Source organism: Conger conger, chromosome 7 (genome assembly GCF_963514075.1).
Source record: "Conger conger chromosome 7, fConCon1.1, whole genome shotgun sequence".
NCBI lineage: Eukaryota > Metazoa > Chordata > Actinopteri > Anguilliformes > Congridae > Conger > Conger conger.
This window is the reverse complement of record NC_083766.1, coordinates 16694814-16710135: the sequence shown is the minus strand read 5'-3', so window position 1 is coordinate 16710135 and position 15322 is coordinate 16694814. Positions and strand designations below refer to the sequence as shown.

The 15322-nt window shown below is 39.7% G+C and overlaps 1 protein-coding gene across 1 annotated transcript in view; it reads right to left on the bottom strand.

The window, feature by feature from the left end:
• Nucleotides 1–549: 549 nt before the first annotated feature.
• tnmd (tenomodulin) overlaps nucleotides 550–15322 on the bottom strand; it is a 69597-nt gene continuing 54824 nt past the window's right edge. Inside the window, exons 5-7 of the mRNA XM_061250268.1 lie at nucleotides 10021–10174; nucleotides 8569–8669; nucleotides 550–1537 (exon numbers count right to left, since the gene is read on the bottom strand). Coding sequence (XP_061106252.1) covers nucleotides 1328–1537; nucleotides 8569–8669; nucleotides 10021–10174 — 465 coding nt within the window. The 3' untranslated portion in view covers nucleotides 550–1327. The remainder of the gene's footprint in view (nucleotides 1538–8568; nucleotides 8670–10020; nucleotides 10175–15322) is intronic.

Sequence of the window (15322 nt, the reverse complement as noted above, 5' to 3'; positions counted from 1 at the left end):
CCATTGAACCTTCCTTCAAAACATGTCATGAGAAAATAAGTGTCCTGATATGTGTAAACACACACACACACACACGCAATATTAAATACAACTTGCATCAACTTGCAACATGTACCCATGATCCCTATTGCCACTTATAGATTGCAATAGGTTATTGCAGTGTGGAATTGCAGTTGCTTTGTGATTGACACAGATTCAAGCTCCATTGTATCATTCCCTGGTACAGTATGTGCTTATGGTTTTTTTGTGCTTGGATGAGAAGATATTTCCAAATGTCAGATCATAAATATTTGGCCACCCAAGCAAGCAATTCTTCACCCATTCTGTAATTACATTTTAGGTAGGCTGGCGCTTTCCCCGTGTGGTGGACAGACTTATAACCTGGAGGTTACAGGGTTATTTCCCATGAATTCCCATATGGAGCATTGCATTCATATCAAGGGTACTGAACCTGCTTTGTTTCAGTAAATATCCATTGGAAATGTACAACAGTTAAAAATAGACTTGTTTAAAGTGGTATGATTGACATGAAAAACAATGACAAACTAGAGAGTTGATGGTATTTTTAATAGTATTATTTGTTTAAAAATATAAACTGCTATACTTGCCCTAGGAACAAAGATATTAAATACCAAATGACATCATGCTGTTAAATGTGTTGCTAAAAAACTCTAGTTGCTCTCACACTTACTATTGTGTAGGATTAATATATACTTTTTTTACAGTAATTTGATGAAGATAAATTCCAATAGACATCTTTGCTGTATGCATTCTGTGTATTACAAATCATGGGCTGCACAAATGACAGCATAACTGAAAAAAGACAAAGAAATAAAATGGTGTGTTACTTGTTAGTCGTTCGAACACATTAAATCATGCACAAATGCAAAGGGGCACAAGCCGTGAATGGCAATATAACGCGCCAATAAAAAAATACGGGTTTCGCATTGGAGAGTAAATGAAATGTGAAGGATCATACATGAAATGATAGATAGCTGATGATCGCCTCTTTCCTGTTTGGTGAAAGGGAGCGCGATAAGAAACACTTTAGCGAGCTGACAGCGATGAATTGGCTATGAAGATGTTTTCACTGCCTGTGGTTATTGGGGTTTGTCGGAGCACCGTGGGCACCACTTCACTCTGAAGAGCCTAATGTGATAGATATTGGAAGCGCGCCCCCTCTCTCCAGGAACACCGCCCGCTGTAGTACCAATTCGCACCGGAAACCCAAAACAAAAACTGACTACGGTACACTTCCAGCTGGATACCATCAACGTCCACACAAACTGTCCTTTGCCGAGAGCACCCCGGACCCTGCGATTCCCCTTCAGACCCTTCCGAGCATGCGGGCGATCCACCAGTTGCAGGGCATGACGATTTGGCAGATGACGCGGCCACCCTGGTAGTAGTAAGGGTAGGGCCAGTAGCCGCCCAAGGGCTCGTGGTAGCGGCGGCAGTAGCGGTGGCTACGTCGACAGTACTGGCAGCAGTATCCCCGCTCATCCAGCCTGTTGTCCAGCTCCACTCCGGATTCTCTCTGCAAAGGGACACCACACAATGGGCTTAACTGTAAGGATGCGGTTGGGGTATCGGCAGAGCTTGGACTGCATTTGTAATATACAGTATATTCAGAGGTTATGTACAATATTTTTAACAAATTGTGCTCAATGTGGTTTTATTGGCATTTGCAGCACTTTGCTTGTGCAAAAGTCCATTAATAAAACATGTATCGATCAATATACAGTTAGTGATAAAAAATGGAAACACAATTTGCATAACTGTAATTGCACACTGTATAATTGCAATTACAGTTATAATTAACTGATCATTTTTTGCTCTCCTGCTTTGCCATGCATTTCAAGTGAATTTATTTTTTGTTATTATTTTTTTTAGCAGGCTCACTTCTACCCGCTGCTGCCAATAGCTGATGATGTCATTCCCTTGGCATGTCATGCTGACCTCACCGTAGACAGAGCACCTGATCCATAAGTTTAGCTGTCTCGGTTACAGTGACTGGAGCTCTGCTTTTTTTTTCTTTCACGATTAAAGTGTGAACTGCTCGGATAAGTTGTAAGCCTCCCCATTTATGTCACTCATGCTAAACTGCAGGCTTTCAAAGAAAAATGAAGCTTGACATTAAAGAAGCGCCGTGTCTGATGATAGCTTCTGTAGCAACGTGGGGAAGCTAAATGCTGCCATTTCAGGGTGACAGCGAGGATTCCAGGACAAGGGTGGCACATGTAGAAATGGTACAGAACAAAATGTGCTCTGACAGCCTTGGCCTGAAGGGTAGGCAGGAATGAGGAGTATTTCACCTTGACCCAAGCCACCAGAGCATAAAACATTATATCAGGCCCTTGACCTATTCATTTCTGCCTACAGACATCACTCTTTCCTGCCCTTTGCTCCTTCCATCATTCATGAGCCTGGGGTTCTTTGACTTTGGGTTCTTTAAGATTAAGTGAGCTTGACATTACTGAACTACTACCAAGATAATTACACTCTACCCCCCGCACCGCCCCCCCCCCCCCCCCCCCCCCCACACACACACACCCAGACACACTCACACAGCATACTCCCTAACCCACCATCATCTCTTAATTTCTTAATACAAATTAAACCACTTCCCTACCTTAACTGCCTATTCACACAACCTTGTGTTTAAATGAATGAGACAGTCCTGAGGCGATTAGTAGGATAATTTTCAGTTAATGAAAACCCTTAAATTTTCCCACCACGGCTGGATTTTTAATGTATTCCAGGGGCAAATGAAGACCAAACAAAGCAACTTTAACAGAATTAACTTTTGCCGTTGTGCCCTTGAGCAAGGTACTTAACCTGAATTGTTTCAGTAAATATGTCGCAGTATCAAAGGGAGGTACCCGGGTGAATAGGGGAAAGGAAATCCTTTCCTCCAATCAAAATGAAATTTGCATGAGTTAAAACACTTTTTTGTCTCAGTGGATTAAGTCAGAGTTCATTTTTGTATTTCATTGTGATGAATGACTCAGTAGTTGGGGAATTACAGAGGGGCTTTTAAAATTTTATTGCTGATTTATTCAAAAATAGCCTTTGCATATGCTGGGAAGTCACATTTTTTCTTTTTTTCCCATACAACACCCCATAAAATAGGACTGACAAAATATATCCAAAAACCCCTCTGTGATTCTCCAGCTATTTTGCTTAAGCACAAAGTACAATTTGGTTGCTATATCTATAAGTTAATTTAGAATAAACAATACATTTTTAATACAGGAAATAATGTAATTTAGAAAATTCCCTTTAATACTTTCCTGGTACTTGGTTTACTTGACACAGTTGGTATAAAAATTAAATGATCTAAATGATTCACTTAACTAAAGTTGTTTCTGGACATTAATTCATATATTTTATGAAACTACAGAAGCTAAATGTCATAATATCTCAAAATTGAACTATGTAGTCAAAATCAACTTTTCACCAGTGGTGCCTTCCCTTAATGGACTGTATATACCAAAATTAAGCTGTGTAGGTCACACTGGATGTGAGTGTCTGATAAATGCCTATAATGTACAGTACAATGTTTTGCTAGATTCCCAATATCCTCACACTGTTCCACAAAGTTTATCATGTGGGCCAAAATTTCCCCTAATTTCATGTAATCATGTCTAGGCCTACAAGCCTGGAAATCTGTTAGTTTACTGGTCACATATATTAAAAAATTGTCATTTGCATGTTTTACCATGTTGAAATGACAGCACTTTCTAGTCCCCCCTATTTTACTGTGCCATAACATTTGAAGCATATTGTCGGTGAAGTGAGGTTTAACTAAAATGTGTTTTAAAACCATTTCTGAATCCAACAGTTTTAACTGTTAACACCATTTAATGTTCGGCACTCTGAATTCCTGAACACAAGCGTATTAACAGTTAAATCTTATCCAGCATGTAAAACATATTTATTAGATATAATTTGGTAATTATTATGTGGCTGGTGAGAATGGTGAGAACTTTTAAAAACCGCACCACAGTGGCTGGTGGGCTAAAATGTTAATAATGTCAAGCCCTGCTTGCGTGCAATGGCTGCTTGAAATCTGTGACCTATAGACATTACTGCTGAGCGTCTCTCTGGGGAAGCTCTCCCAGGCCTGTGCTGCAGCCGTTTTCAGCTCCTGCTTTTTTCGGGGGTGAGTTGCCTTAAATTCTCTTTTCAGTATATGAAATTCCAGTTCAATTGGATTCAGATCAGGTGAATGATTTGGCCAATCTAATATTCCCCAGTTTTTGGCTTTGAAAAACTTTGTTGCTTTAGTAGTATGTTCTGGGTCAATGGGATGAAGTGCCACCCAATGAGTTTGGAGGCACTTGCTTGAACTTGAGCAGATAAGAGGCTTCTGTATACATCAGAAATCATTCAGTACTTCAGTACTTCTTAGCAAACTGTAACCTTGCCATCCTGTTTTGCGCCAAACTACTGGTTTGCATCTTGCTGTGTAGCCTCTGTAGTTCTGTTTGTGAAGTCTTCTGTGAACAGTAGTCACTGACACATCCACGCCTGCCTGCTGAAGGGTGCTTCTGATCTGTCGGACAGATGTTTGGGCTTTTTCTTCATTATGGTGAGAATTTGTCTGTCGTCAACTGAAGAACTGTAGCCTACCAGGCCCTTTTCAATTACTGAGTTTTTCTCTTTCTTCTTAATGATGTTCCAAACACTTGATTTTGGTTAGCCAAAGGTTTGGTCTATGTATCTAACAGTTTTTTTCTTTCTTCTCAGCCTAATAATGGCTTCCTTTACTTTCATCAGCACAACGCTGGTCCTCATGTTGACAAACACCAATAATAGACTCCAAAGGCATTCAAAAGCTGAGAATCAAAACTAGGTACTGAAAGCTCTCTTATACCTGCACTAATGAAGCAACTGAGCCAAGCTGACTAAAGAGAAACTCCTGTGAAGGCACTTGTCCAAAATGTTATGGTGCCCTGAAATGGGGGGGGCATGTATAAAAAGTTCTTACTACTAGTATCACTTCTTTCTATATAGTGAAACTAATATAAATAATCTTAAATAAAAGCTGAGAATGTGCACTTTAACCACGTGTGTGATTGTGGAGTGCAGAGCCAAATCAAGGAGATACTGTACACTCAGTGACCACTTTATTACCTAGACCTGTATACCAGCTTGTTAATGCAAATATTTAATCAGCCTATCATGTGGCAGCAACTAAATGCATAAAAGCATGCAGATGTGGTCAACAGGTTCAGCTGTTTTTCAGACCAAATGTCAGACTAGAGAAGAAATGTGATCTATTGAAAAACAAAAAACCTCCAGTGAGCAGCAGTTCTCCAGGCAGAACCGCCTTGTCAATGAGAGAAGTCAGATGAGAATGGCCAGACTGGTCGAAGCTGACAGGAAGGTGACAGCAATGCAAATAACCACGCATTACGACAGTGGTATGCAGAAGAGCATCTCTGAACACACAATGCATCATAACTCTAAGTGGATTGGCTGCAGCAGAAGACTTAATAAGTCAAAAAAATTAGTCTAATAAAGTGCTCGCTGAAGATAGCATACGGTATGGTGACACTGTAGATTAAGGCAAATTTTCACAGTTTATGCTCAATCAGTTTACATAGAAAAAAGCAGAGCTTACTTACATGGAATCAAAGATGATGTCAAAAATATGGAGAAGAAAGTGATTAAATGAATCATTCTATGACCTTACCTACCTGAGAGCACACACAGATAGCATTGTTGCTACATGTTTGTTGTTGTATGCAGTGAAATAATTATGGAATTAGAATTTTGTTATTCTTTAGAATAAGTGTTACAATAATATGCCTCATTGCTAAAATCTGAAATGTGTTTTAAAGTGTTATTTGTACACAAGCAGCATTCTGTTAACATTGATTCATTTTAGAAAGCTAAAGTAAATGGCACACGACAACAAAAAGGCATTTTTTTCCCCTAATAACACACATTTAGCTTGTGTGTCCACTAGTTCTAGAATATCAGATAAAGGCTCTTTTCATGGGCGAGTGTGTAATATTATTCTGTATTGTTCTGCTTGCAGAGAAGAGAAGGCACTGTAAATGAGCATGCTGAAACACAAAAGGGTGCATTTATAGTGTTTTAGTGTTTATCAAATGAAAACAGTTGTGAAATTTATGTTTATCAAGTTAATGGTCATCATATCAAAGCCAACAAAAGAAACCCCTTAGCAACTGTTAAATCACTCCTGACATTTGACCAGAAATAAACATCAAGTCATACCACCCAAAGCATTCATTTGGGAACTGTGAACACAATCAGTTGGTAGATATGGAAAATATGGTAGTGCTTTTCTACTGTGAGACAAACGAAAACTATCCTTCTATAACAGCATCAAGTGGCAGTATTAATCACACAGTACTTTCATTTCCATTTGTGAAGGAATGTGGTAGCGATCAGAACTGAGCACCATGGGAAATCTCTCCAATCACTTATAAACAAGCAGCATTAATTAATGATGGAAGCCATTAATCCACTGCTCATTGTGTTTTCAGCTGCACACTGAAAATGAGCCAATCCCTGAAGCGTAATATTAAGCATTTAATATGAATGAGTCTGTCAAGTGGAAAAGTTTCTTACAATCAATCGATAATGACTTGTCAACCTGTCTGCAGTTGACTCCTACTGCATTCAGATTTTGATCTGTGCATCAACTTTTACAGTTTTTGAATTGGCCTGCATCCACCTCACTTTCGCACTTATTCACATTTAACACAAATAGACTGAAAAGGGTGCTATTGGAACATTGCCAGATGCTTTCTGACTTCCTTAATTGGGAATATGCCCTCTGTCTCCCCATTCCCTGGTCCTACTTCCGGCTGGGAAATGCCAACATTTGCTCAGCCGTGCTAGTCCGCGTGGCAACCTGGCCCTAGGCGCATGGGTCACGTTGAGAGCCACCCGCCTTCTGCCGATGCTCTGGTCAGGGGGATATTTACAAGTCCAAGCGCCTACTGGAAGAAGGCCCAATCATCCCCTAGGCTTATCAAACAGTATGTAGGTCAAGGACCGCAGTGCAATTTCTCTCCTGCACCAGGGTGACAGTTATTCAGTTTGAAAGATGTCCAGGGTTGCTCCAGCACTCGTTGCCCGACCATGGCAGCCGTGGCAAAAGGTCAACCTCATATTTCCTGTAACCTCTATCACGGACATGTTAATGATTATTTATGAAAAGTACACAGCGGGGGGAAGATATCCCTAAATATAAATACATCCCTCGGTGTGTGGGCAATGGCTGAAGACGAAAGGGGAGGTGCCTTCAAAGAAAGGTCGAGAATACCTGTCCACTCGCTGGTGTCAACACGGCTTCACACTCCAATTATAGGCGGTAGAACCCCCCCACCAGACCATCACAAAATGCCTACGCAATCATCCCCACATGCAACCAGAGCCTTGTCCTTGTGGCAGATGGCCTCAAAATGCCAAAAGACCACTGTGCATTACCTGTCTGGTAAAGTTGAGAAATTTTAAATGCCATTTAATCCCAGGGGGAAATAACTATACATAAGTTTAATTATTTTATGTACATTTACAATTATTTACAGAAGTAAAAATAAAAATGTCACAGAGACTGAGATGTGGTGGGATTTTGTGTCATTAAGAGTGCATTATAATACCTCATATGACATACTTTGAACCCTGGAGTGGCTGTCATTCTCCTCATTTACATGCACAAGTAATTATAATATCTTTGACTTGCCCAGTGACATGAAGCCTTGCAGTTTCAGGAAAGATGGACATTTTCAAGAGGAAATAATTCCTGTCATGGCTTCAAAGGCCAAGATAATTACCTAGGGTGGTCAAGCCCGTGTGGGCATTCGATGAAACCATCCAGATCCCACAGATTTCTTATCTGGACACCTGCTTTATTACAGAGTTTTCATCATGAATGAGATCACATCATACCCCTTTGAAGCTTTGTCTACATTCAGAGCCCTTTGTCTAGAGAGGCTAAGAGATTGGTAGGATGTGCGTGTGAACATTTGTTTATGAATCACCATTCGGCACAATTTACAGCAAATGAGAGTGCTTATGTGCTTCTCTTCTGGTTTCCTGAAGCCAGGTTTAAAGGCGGCAGTAGGAAATGGCTGCCCTCAGTCAATGATGAATTACATTGCGACCAGTTCACATACTGAAAGAGAAGGTGTTTGTTCTCCTGAGAGTTTCACCTTGATAATTAAGGCAAGATTAATAAATTCACTCATTCATTAATGAGTAACCTCCGGGAGGATTTCTCATTAAATGCTGGCTTTTCGTGCCCTAGAAATCTCAGACAAGACCGAGGAGGCCTGAGCTAGGCTACAGGGAACAGATGATCCTTTGAAGGCTAAATATTCCCCTCTATTAAAAAGAGAGATATGAAGGGAATGTAAGTGAACTGGTCTTACTTAAACTGATATATAGAGCACTTTCAGTGCCCTGTGGTCTACAAAGCCTATTTCACTCCATGAAAGTGGGCATTAATTAATAATTCCTACAGAGGGAACCTTTTTATACAGAGCCCAGCCTCGTTCTAGTTTGTGTCTTCAGTTATGTACTCACATAGTCATTGACTTGCTGGTGGCCTAGAACGTCCCTGACCTGGCGTTGACCTCTGACCATTGGTGTCTCCTCAGTGTTCTCTGTGTCTGGGAAGTCCACATCTGCAAAAGGATAGGGAAGTGTGAGATTTGATAAGTGTTCCATCATTTTTCCCTCTCTTTTATATTCAAAACATCTGTCGTTCTTGAATTAAATGAGTTTAACACCAGCTGCTCAGGGCAATTGTCGGCACTTTCCTTTATCCTTCCTCACAGGTTTTAAACTGTTATTGCTGCGATGGTTTCATTCATTTGGGAGATTGAATTTATAGACAGAGTTGAGGAGAGGCGTGTGGACAATCTGTAAGTCTGAACAAAGTTATCTGCCTGACCTTTATTAGCTGTGAGGTCAGAGATGAACTAGGGTTGGGCAATAAACCATAACAATAATTACTGAATATTTTCTGAGTGCAATGACAGTTGTCTGCAGTGTATTGGCTTTCTTTTCATACTATTTGATGAGGTTGTGAACCACCACACTTCAGAGGCCATGTGAAATGCTTTCAGGAAAAGCATCACTCCTGTGTATTGGGCGTTGATATGACAGCCAATCAGAAGCAGTCAAGCAGCTTCCATGTGATTGTCAAAAATGCATCACATAGATGCTGCATAGCCTCAATACCCAACAGTGGTGATGATTTTTTTTCCCCTGGAAGCATTTCACGTAGCCTTTGATGTTTGCTGAACAAAGGCTTCTGAGCTACTTCAGTAGTCATAGCAAACACGGAAGACTGAAGAGCTGATTCTGCACACATCATACGTTCAATGGTTATAGCTCTCTTACATGGTTTCTTACAACAAACCTTGGACAATCTGATGTAAACATGATCAACTTACAGTGAGTTTAAGCTGAATGCTATCTCTGTTTGCATACCTGAAATGAATACTCTATTTTTTTCAGCCTATTTTTCAGTCACAATTTATATTGTACAGTAAATTAATTTGGGTTATTTTAGCATAAGAATTGCACTGTAGGCAAAATTGTAAAATTACTTGAAGTTTATTGTTTTTATTATTCAAATATGTTTCTGTTGCCATTCATTCTGTATCTGACAGACACTTAGTGGCCACTTTATTAGGTACATCACTTGCTCTGTACCTGCAACAGTGAATGTTGTCACAAATCAGGCAAGTAATTAAAAATTGTTAAAAAGGTTTAATTTGGTCTATAAATCTTTTTTTTGCCAATGATGGGGTGGCGAGTTCTTCAATATCCCCTTGATAAAAAACTTGCTCTTGTTAAGACATACTGCACATTTTCCTGTTGCTCGACTGCTAACAATCGAGATGTAGTTTATATTTCTGCGATAGAGGTCACACTCATCATCCCAGTAGACATTCATCCTTCAAAGCTGTCAAGCATTAAAATATGTAAATATGGAATCACACTGAGCCTTGGCAGACCTCAGCTCACCTTTCAGAGGGGAAGGGTGGATCCAGTGTACGGGGAGGTTCTGGCAGATTTCTGAGATCTTGGAGTCAAGCAGGAAGGCGCGGTTCGCAATGGGCTCAGCAGACGGGACCCACACCTGCAATTCCTCCTCTGGAACAACTGAGACATCATCCACCTGCGGGTCAGAGAGGACGCACAGCTTGCGCTCGCTAGTTTTCCTCGTTTTCCGAAATCCCCGCCGTCTCGGATTCTGTTTATCCTGAGCCAATAGTGTTCTAAGAGGAGCAGGATGCCAAGATGCAGGCTCAAGACACAGTGTGGCATTCACCTCAACAGAAAGCCTGTTCTATTTATTTAACTTTTATTTAACCAGGTCCTATGAGATACTATCTTTTGCAAGAAAGACCTGGACAAGATAGCAGTGCAAAAGAAAATGTCAGACAACCCAACAGCGCAGTAACAAAGAGAGGGGCTCAGTCAGAGGCCTCACAGAACATTCGAGGGCTCCTGGATGTCTCGGTTGGTGAAGGTGCTCATACAAAAACCCCTATAGCTGAACAGTATAATTAAAGGCTCAAACTTCAATTTTTGGAACTATGTCACGGTACTCGGACAGACAAGGCAAACAACTGGCCAGGCAGGGGATATGTTCAAGACAGCTGGTCCACTTCAACTTACAACTAGTTTCAACAAATTAGCTTCTCCCAACATCCACAGGCTAAAGCTTAATGAGCTGTTGATGAGAAATATCCAATAATAGCTCTGCAGCAGAGGATCAGCTGAGGTGGTGCTAAGAACTAAGTCTCTGGGCGATGCAGAGGTAGCACTGACGATAAGGAGACTGAATGATTCACAATTGAGGATGAAGTTATAAAGGAACATATTTGTTAAGAAATAATTTGAAGGAACCAGGGAAATAGGAATGTATTCAAGCAACGCTCAATAGGCAATTAAGGAAATGGGGGAAACTATGATTGCATTTGAACTATTTCCAAATAAAGACTTCATCAGAAAACTACAATTTTGCTTGTGTGTGCGGGTATGTGTGTGCATGCATATGTGTGTGGCATGTCCAATGATTTTCTCATTGGCTTGTTATTGTAGCTACTAATATAGTTAGTTCAGACATTTGACTTTATCCTGAGTGACTCACACAGCTTACCTATATTCTTTGTACACAAAATACATTCATACAGCTGATTTCAGGTCTCGTATCCGGCTTAAGGGTGCAAAGGCAGTGCCTTTCCTGGGAATTGAACCTACAACCTCTCCATTGTAAGCCCAGTTCCCTATTGATTATGCTACATTTTTCCATTTATAATATACTACTTCCTATACAAAAATGAATGCAAAGTTTCCGTAGCTCTGACAGCTATGTCTGAATAAAATAATAATAAACCTGCCTGTGTATCTCTTCATGCTCACTTCACACTCACTTCATCTGTAAAATGATTTTTAAAACAAATCTGTAATGACCCACTGTAGTGTACAATCTGTCAGAAAGAGTAAAACTGTAATACCCTTTCACTTCATCTTTTCATCATGCAGTCTAAGCACACTGGTATTAATACCCTTAATTAGCTCATTCTCTGGCTCATGAGCTGAAAAGTAAACAATTATTGCTTAATGATAGCCACTGCGTGCCACTTCTGTCTAATAGAGATATATGCACATGCTTTCCTGATGTCCTCCCAAAGTATGGGGATTTGTTTTTTTGTGTGTTTATGTGCAAATGCCATTAATGTCCCTTGCTAATTAGCGGAAAACACATAACCCAATTCCCTTGACCACTTTTTTTCTCTTTTTTTTACAAATACTACTTTGACCTTGTCCACAGCTTCACAGCACTTTAATTAATTCTCAGGATGAAACCGGGTCATCTGTGCTTATGTCATTTGAATACTTCTCAATATTTGTTGTTTGTTGTGAAGTGAGAAACCACTTGAGGTTGCAGTATGAACGGTGGGAGTTAATACTCAACCGAGCCTTTGACACACTTTTCCTATCAAATGCCCGATCTTCATCACAACTGACTAAAAGGCTGTTTGCAGTTATTGCCAGTCTGCTCCTCTGCCACTCCAAGTCCAAGAGCAGAGCAAACTCCAACTTGCCTTTAATTGGCACTTTTAACTGGGAAAAAACCAAACCCGCCTCCACTGCAAGCAAGCAGGAAGGTTACGACACCAATCTCCCAGTAACAGGACTTTAACTTCAAAGCTGGAAAATGACCCCATATCTTGCTTGAGATGATGCCCTGGGGAGCTCAGAAGGTCACTCTTCAGGTGTGAGGCAAAAAAAGAGAAATGCCATTAGAAAAGCAGCCATAATATCATCCTTCATCATAGCTTTTACAGCACTCATCTTATTTGCTCTGCCTTGATGTTGATGAAAAGCTACAGCATATGCAATAATTTAGCTTTCATATCTAGTATTATGCGCTGAGTAAGCATAAGACTGTGAGATTGTTGCACATGCTTTGCAATTCTGCTGTGTTTTATGTATTTTTGCTAAAATACTGCAATGCCTCTTTCTCATTGTGCAGTGATATGCTGATATCTGGTTTTATTTTGAGGGGTGCTGTAGACTATTTTGTCGCTTTCACTGTGCTCTCAAACTGACTACTGCAGGTTGCCATCACTATTATTAAAACATGATTATGGATTATGGAAGTTCAATCATGGAAACCATCAGCCAATCATCAGCGTTTACATTGTATTTAAATGCCCCTTCTCTGCTTCTATCTACGTTTCAGAAACCCACGTTTCAGAAGCCCACGTCTCATAGCATTTCAGACACACCTGTCCTTTCCAACTCTGAAATCCCGCCTCTTTTCACCTTTCTGCTCTATTTAATGAGTCGGCTCTATCCCTCACTCAATCTAATCTATAAAAACAATTATCTGCAATCAGGCGAGATTTTGTTTTAAGTGTTTAAAACCTAAATGCCTTGACCAGGATAAATGCACCCATGTGTTTAAAAAGTGCAGCGAATAATCATGTTCTTATTTTACAATAGTTATAGAAAAGTTTACCATATGTTAAAAATTTAAATATTTGGTTCTACAGTGCAATGTTAAGTATTCCTCCAATTTCAGAACATGCCCAGTGTGAAGAGCATGATTTCGCTCAAACCGTGATTTCGTCGCACAGTCGACCTTGACATTCTGCAAATTAAACACGCCAGTCATGGAACCTATTGTAGAACACATTTCTTTATGAAATCACTCAAACTTTAATTCTGGAGTCTTTGTGATTGAAATGGAAATTCAACAAAACTTCAATCACGGAGACATGTATGAAGACCAACCTGATGGCTCTGAGCTTGTACACTTAAGACGAGGGACCCATTCCAATAGCTTGTTTTTTCCTTTTCTTTTTCATGCTCATTTATCTACTCCTACGGAGAGGTGAGGCAAGAAAAAAAAATTAAGATGGGGAAATTGTGAATTAGGCAAATGGAATGTCCTTGCTCCTTCAAACATCAGTTCGAAGCCATGTCAGTTACAGACGTGGCAGATGGGGAGCCGTGGATCCACAGGTCGATCATTTATACTGTACAAATGTCTGCACAAATACTTCCGCAAAGCATGCGCTGATGTTTTCTTGCTCGAAGGAAAGATTGAGAGTTCTTAATGTCTATTTCTAGCTCCAAGAAGGAACATTTCATGGGTTGGAATATGCGATTGGAATAAGCCCCAAGTTTTGGTTGGTCATCAAAATATCAATATGCCAACAAGTACCATGACCTCATTTTAAGACCAACTCGCCCACATGGGCACAAAGTTATTTGCTATTTTACCAGTTTAGGTGCTGGAAATGAAAATGACATACCCAAAATAAAATGGTTACTATTCTCGAACCATTTTGACTACAGGCATAATCCTGGTATAAGCATAATCCTCTTCTGAAAGGTAACTCTTTGGCTTTGTTTTCAGAATTACTAATATTACTGAAACAAAATTACAGAAGTTCAAACACAGTGAAAGTGGAAGCTTTTTTTCGAACTGAAAAGATTTTCTGTATTTGTCTGGATACAGATTATTGTAGCTGTGGCTGGTGCGCTTAGAAAAACAATGGAGCCAAGTCACAAAACTGGACAAATCCCCTTTCATGTGTGAGGACAATATCACCAAAAATGTGCATTCTGCATAGTTTTTTCTAATCTATGTTTAGGCAGTTTTCCAAAAAGGACATTTGAAGACTCCCAAAGGAAACATGGAAACTAAATTATATTATGGGTCTTATAAAATGTAAAATACTCAATTACTATTTACCATTTAAAATACAATTTTGCTTACTAAACTATACAACACTTTTTGTTTGCACTTCCTCTTGCTTGTCACCCCCCAATACTCTCTCTCCTTGCAGCTATTCTCAGACAGCAGCAGGTCGGGAAAATCATAAAAAAATAAGTACAACAATCACAATAATATCATCTTGTATACTAATATATTCATTGAAATCCACTGATTGAAGTTTTTGTCAAATACCCAACCCCCATAAACAAGTCAAACACATTCCATAATTTCACATGCTATTTATTTTTCAAAAGCAGGCTGGCTCCTTATTCATAAGGATACTGAATAATAATAGAATATTTTGAGAATGTATTTAGATGCTCACCGATATAAAATGAGGTCACATCACTGGAAATGCCCTCTATTGTGTTTTCACGGTCTTCCTCAGAAATATTCACTCAGACGAGAGATTCATTGGAACTCCTCCAAAGAAAGTCCTCTATTAATACGTCGGCATCACAAAGTACATTTTTTGTTGCAAAACTTCAACATTTTTTGCCACAAAATCTCAAGAACAGTTTTTGCCGAAGAGCAACAGACTCCATCTGTGTATTGAAAATGCTCCAGTTTCGTTAGGCAGGCGAAAAAATCCAGTGTTGTTTTATGCAAACCGAACAAATTATACACTGGTGGAAACATAATGTAATTCTGTAAAAATGTTTTTTAGTCGTCAGTTCAATAACATGCCCGTTCATGGTTCTTTGATCAGCTGAAGTTATGCAGAATTTTCTTTCACACAGATGGGGGTCATTTTCTATGCAACTACATCACAAATACAGATCAGAGATGGTTGTACTTGGGCTCATCGTGTTCAAAAGAGCCTATACAAAATGCAGATAGAATACTTCTGTAGAAGTATACAACGGTAAAACGTATAACAATGGACACTTTATTTGGACTTTATTAGGTATTTATTAAACTTATGAAGTGTTCTGCTGCTGTAGTCTATCCACTTAGGTTTCATGTGTTGTGTGTTCAGATATGCTCTACTGCATACCACTGTTGTAATGTGCGGTTTTTTCCATT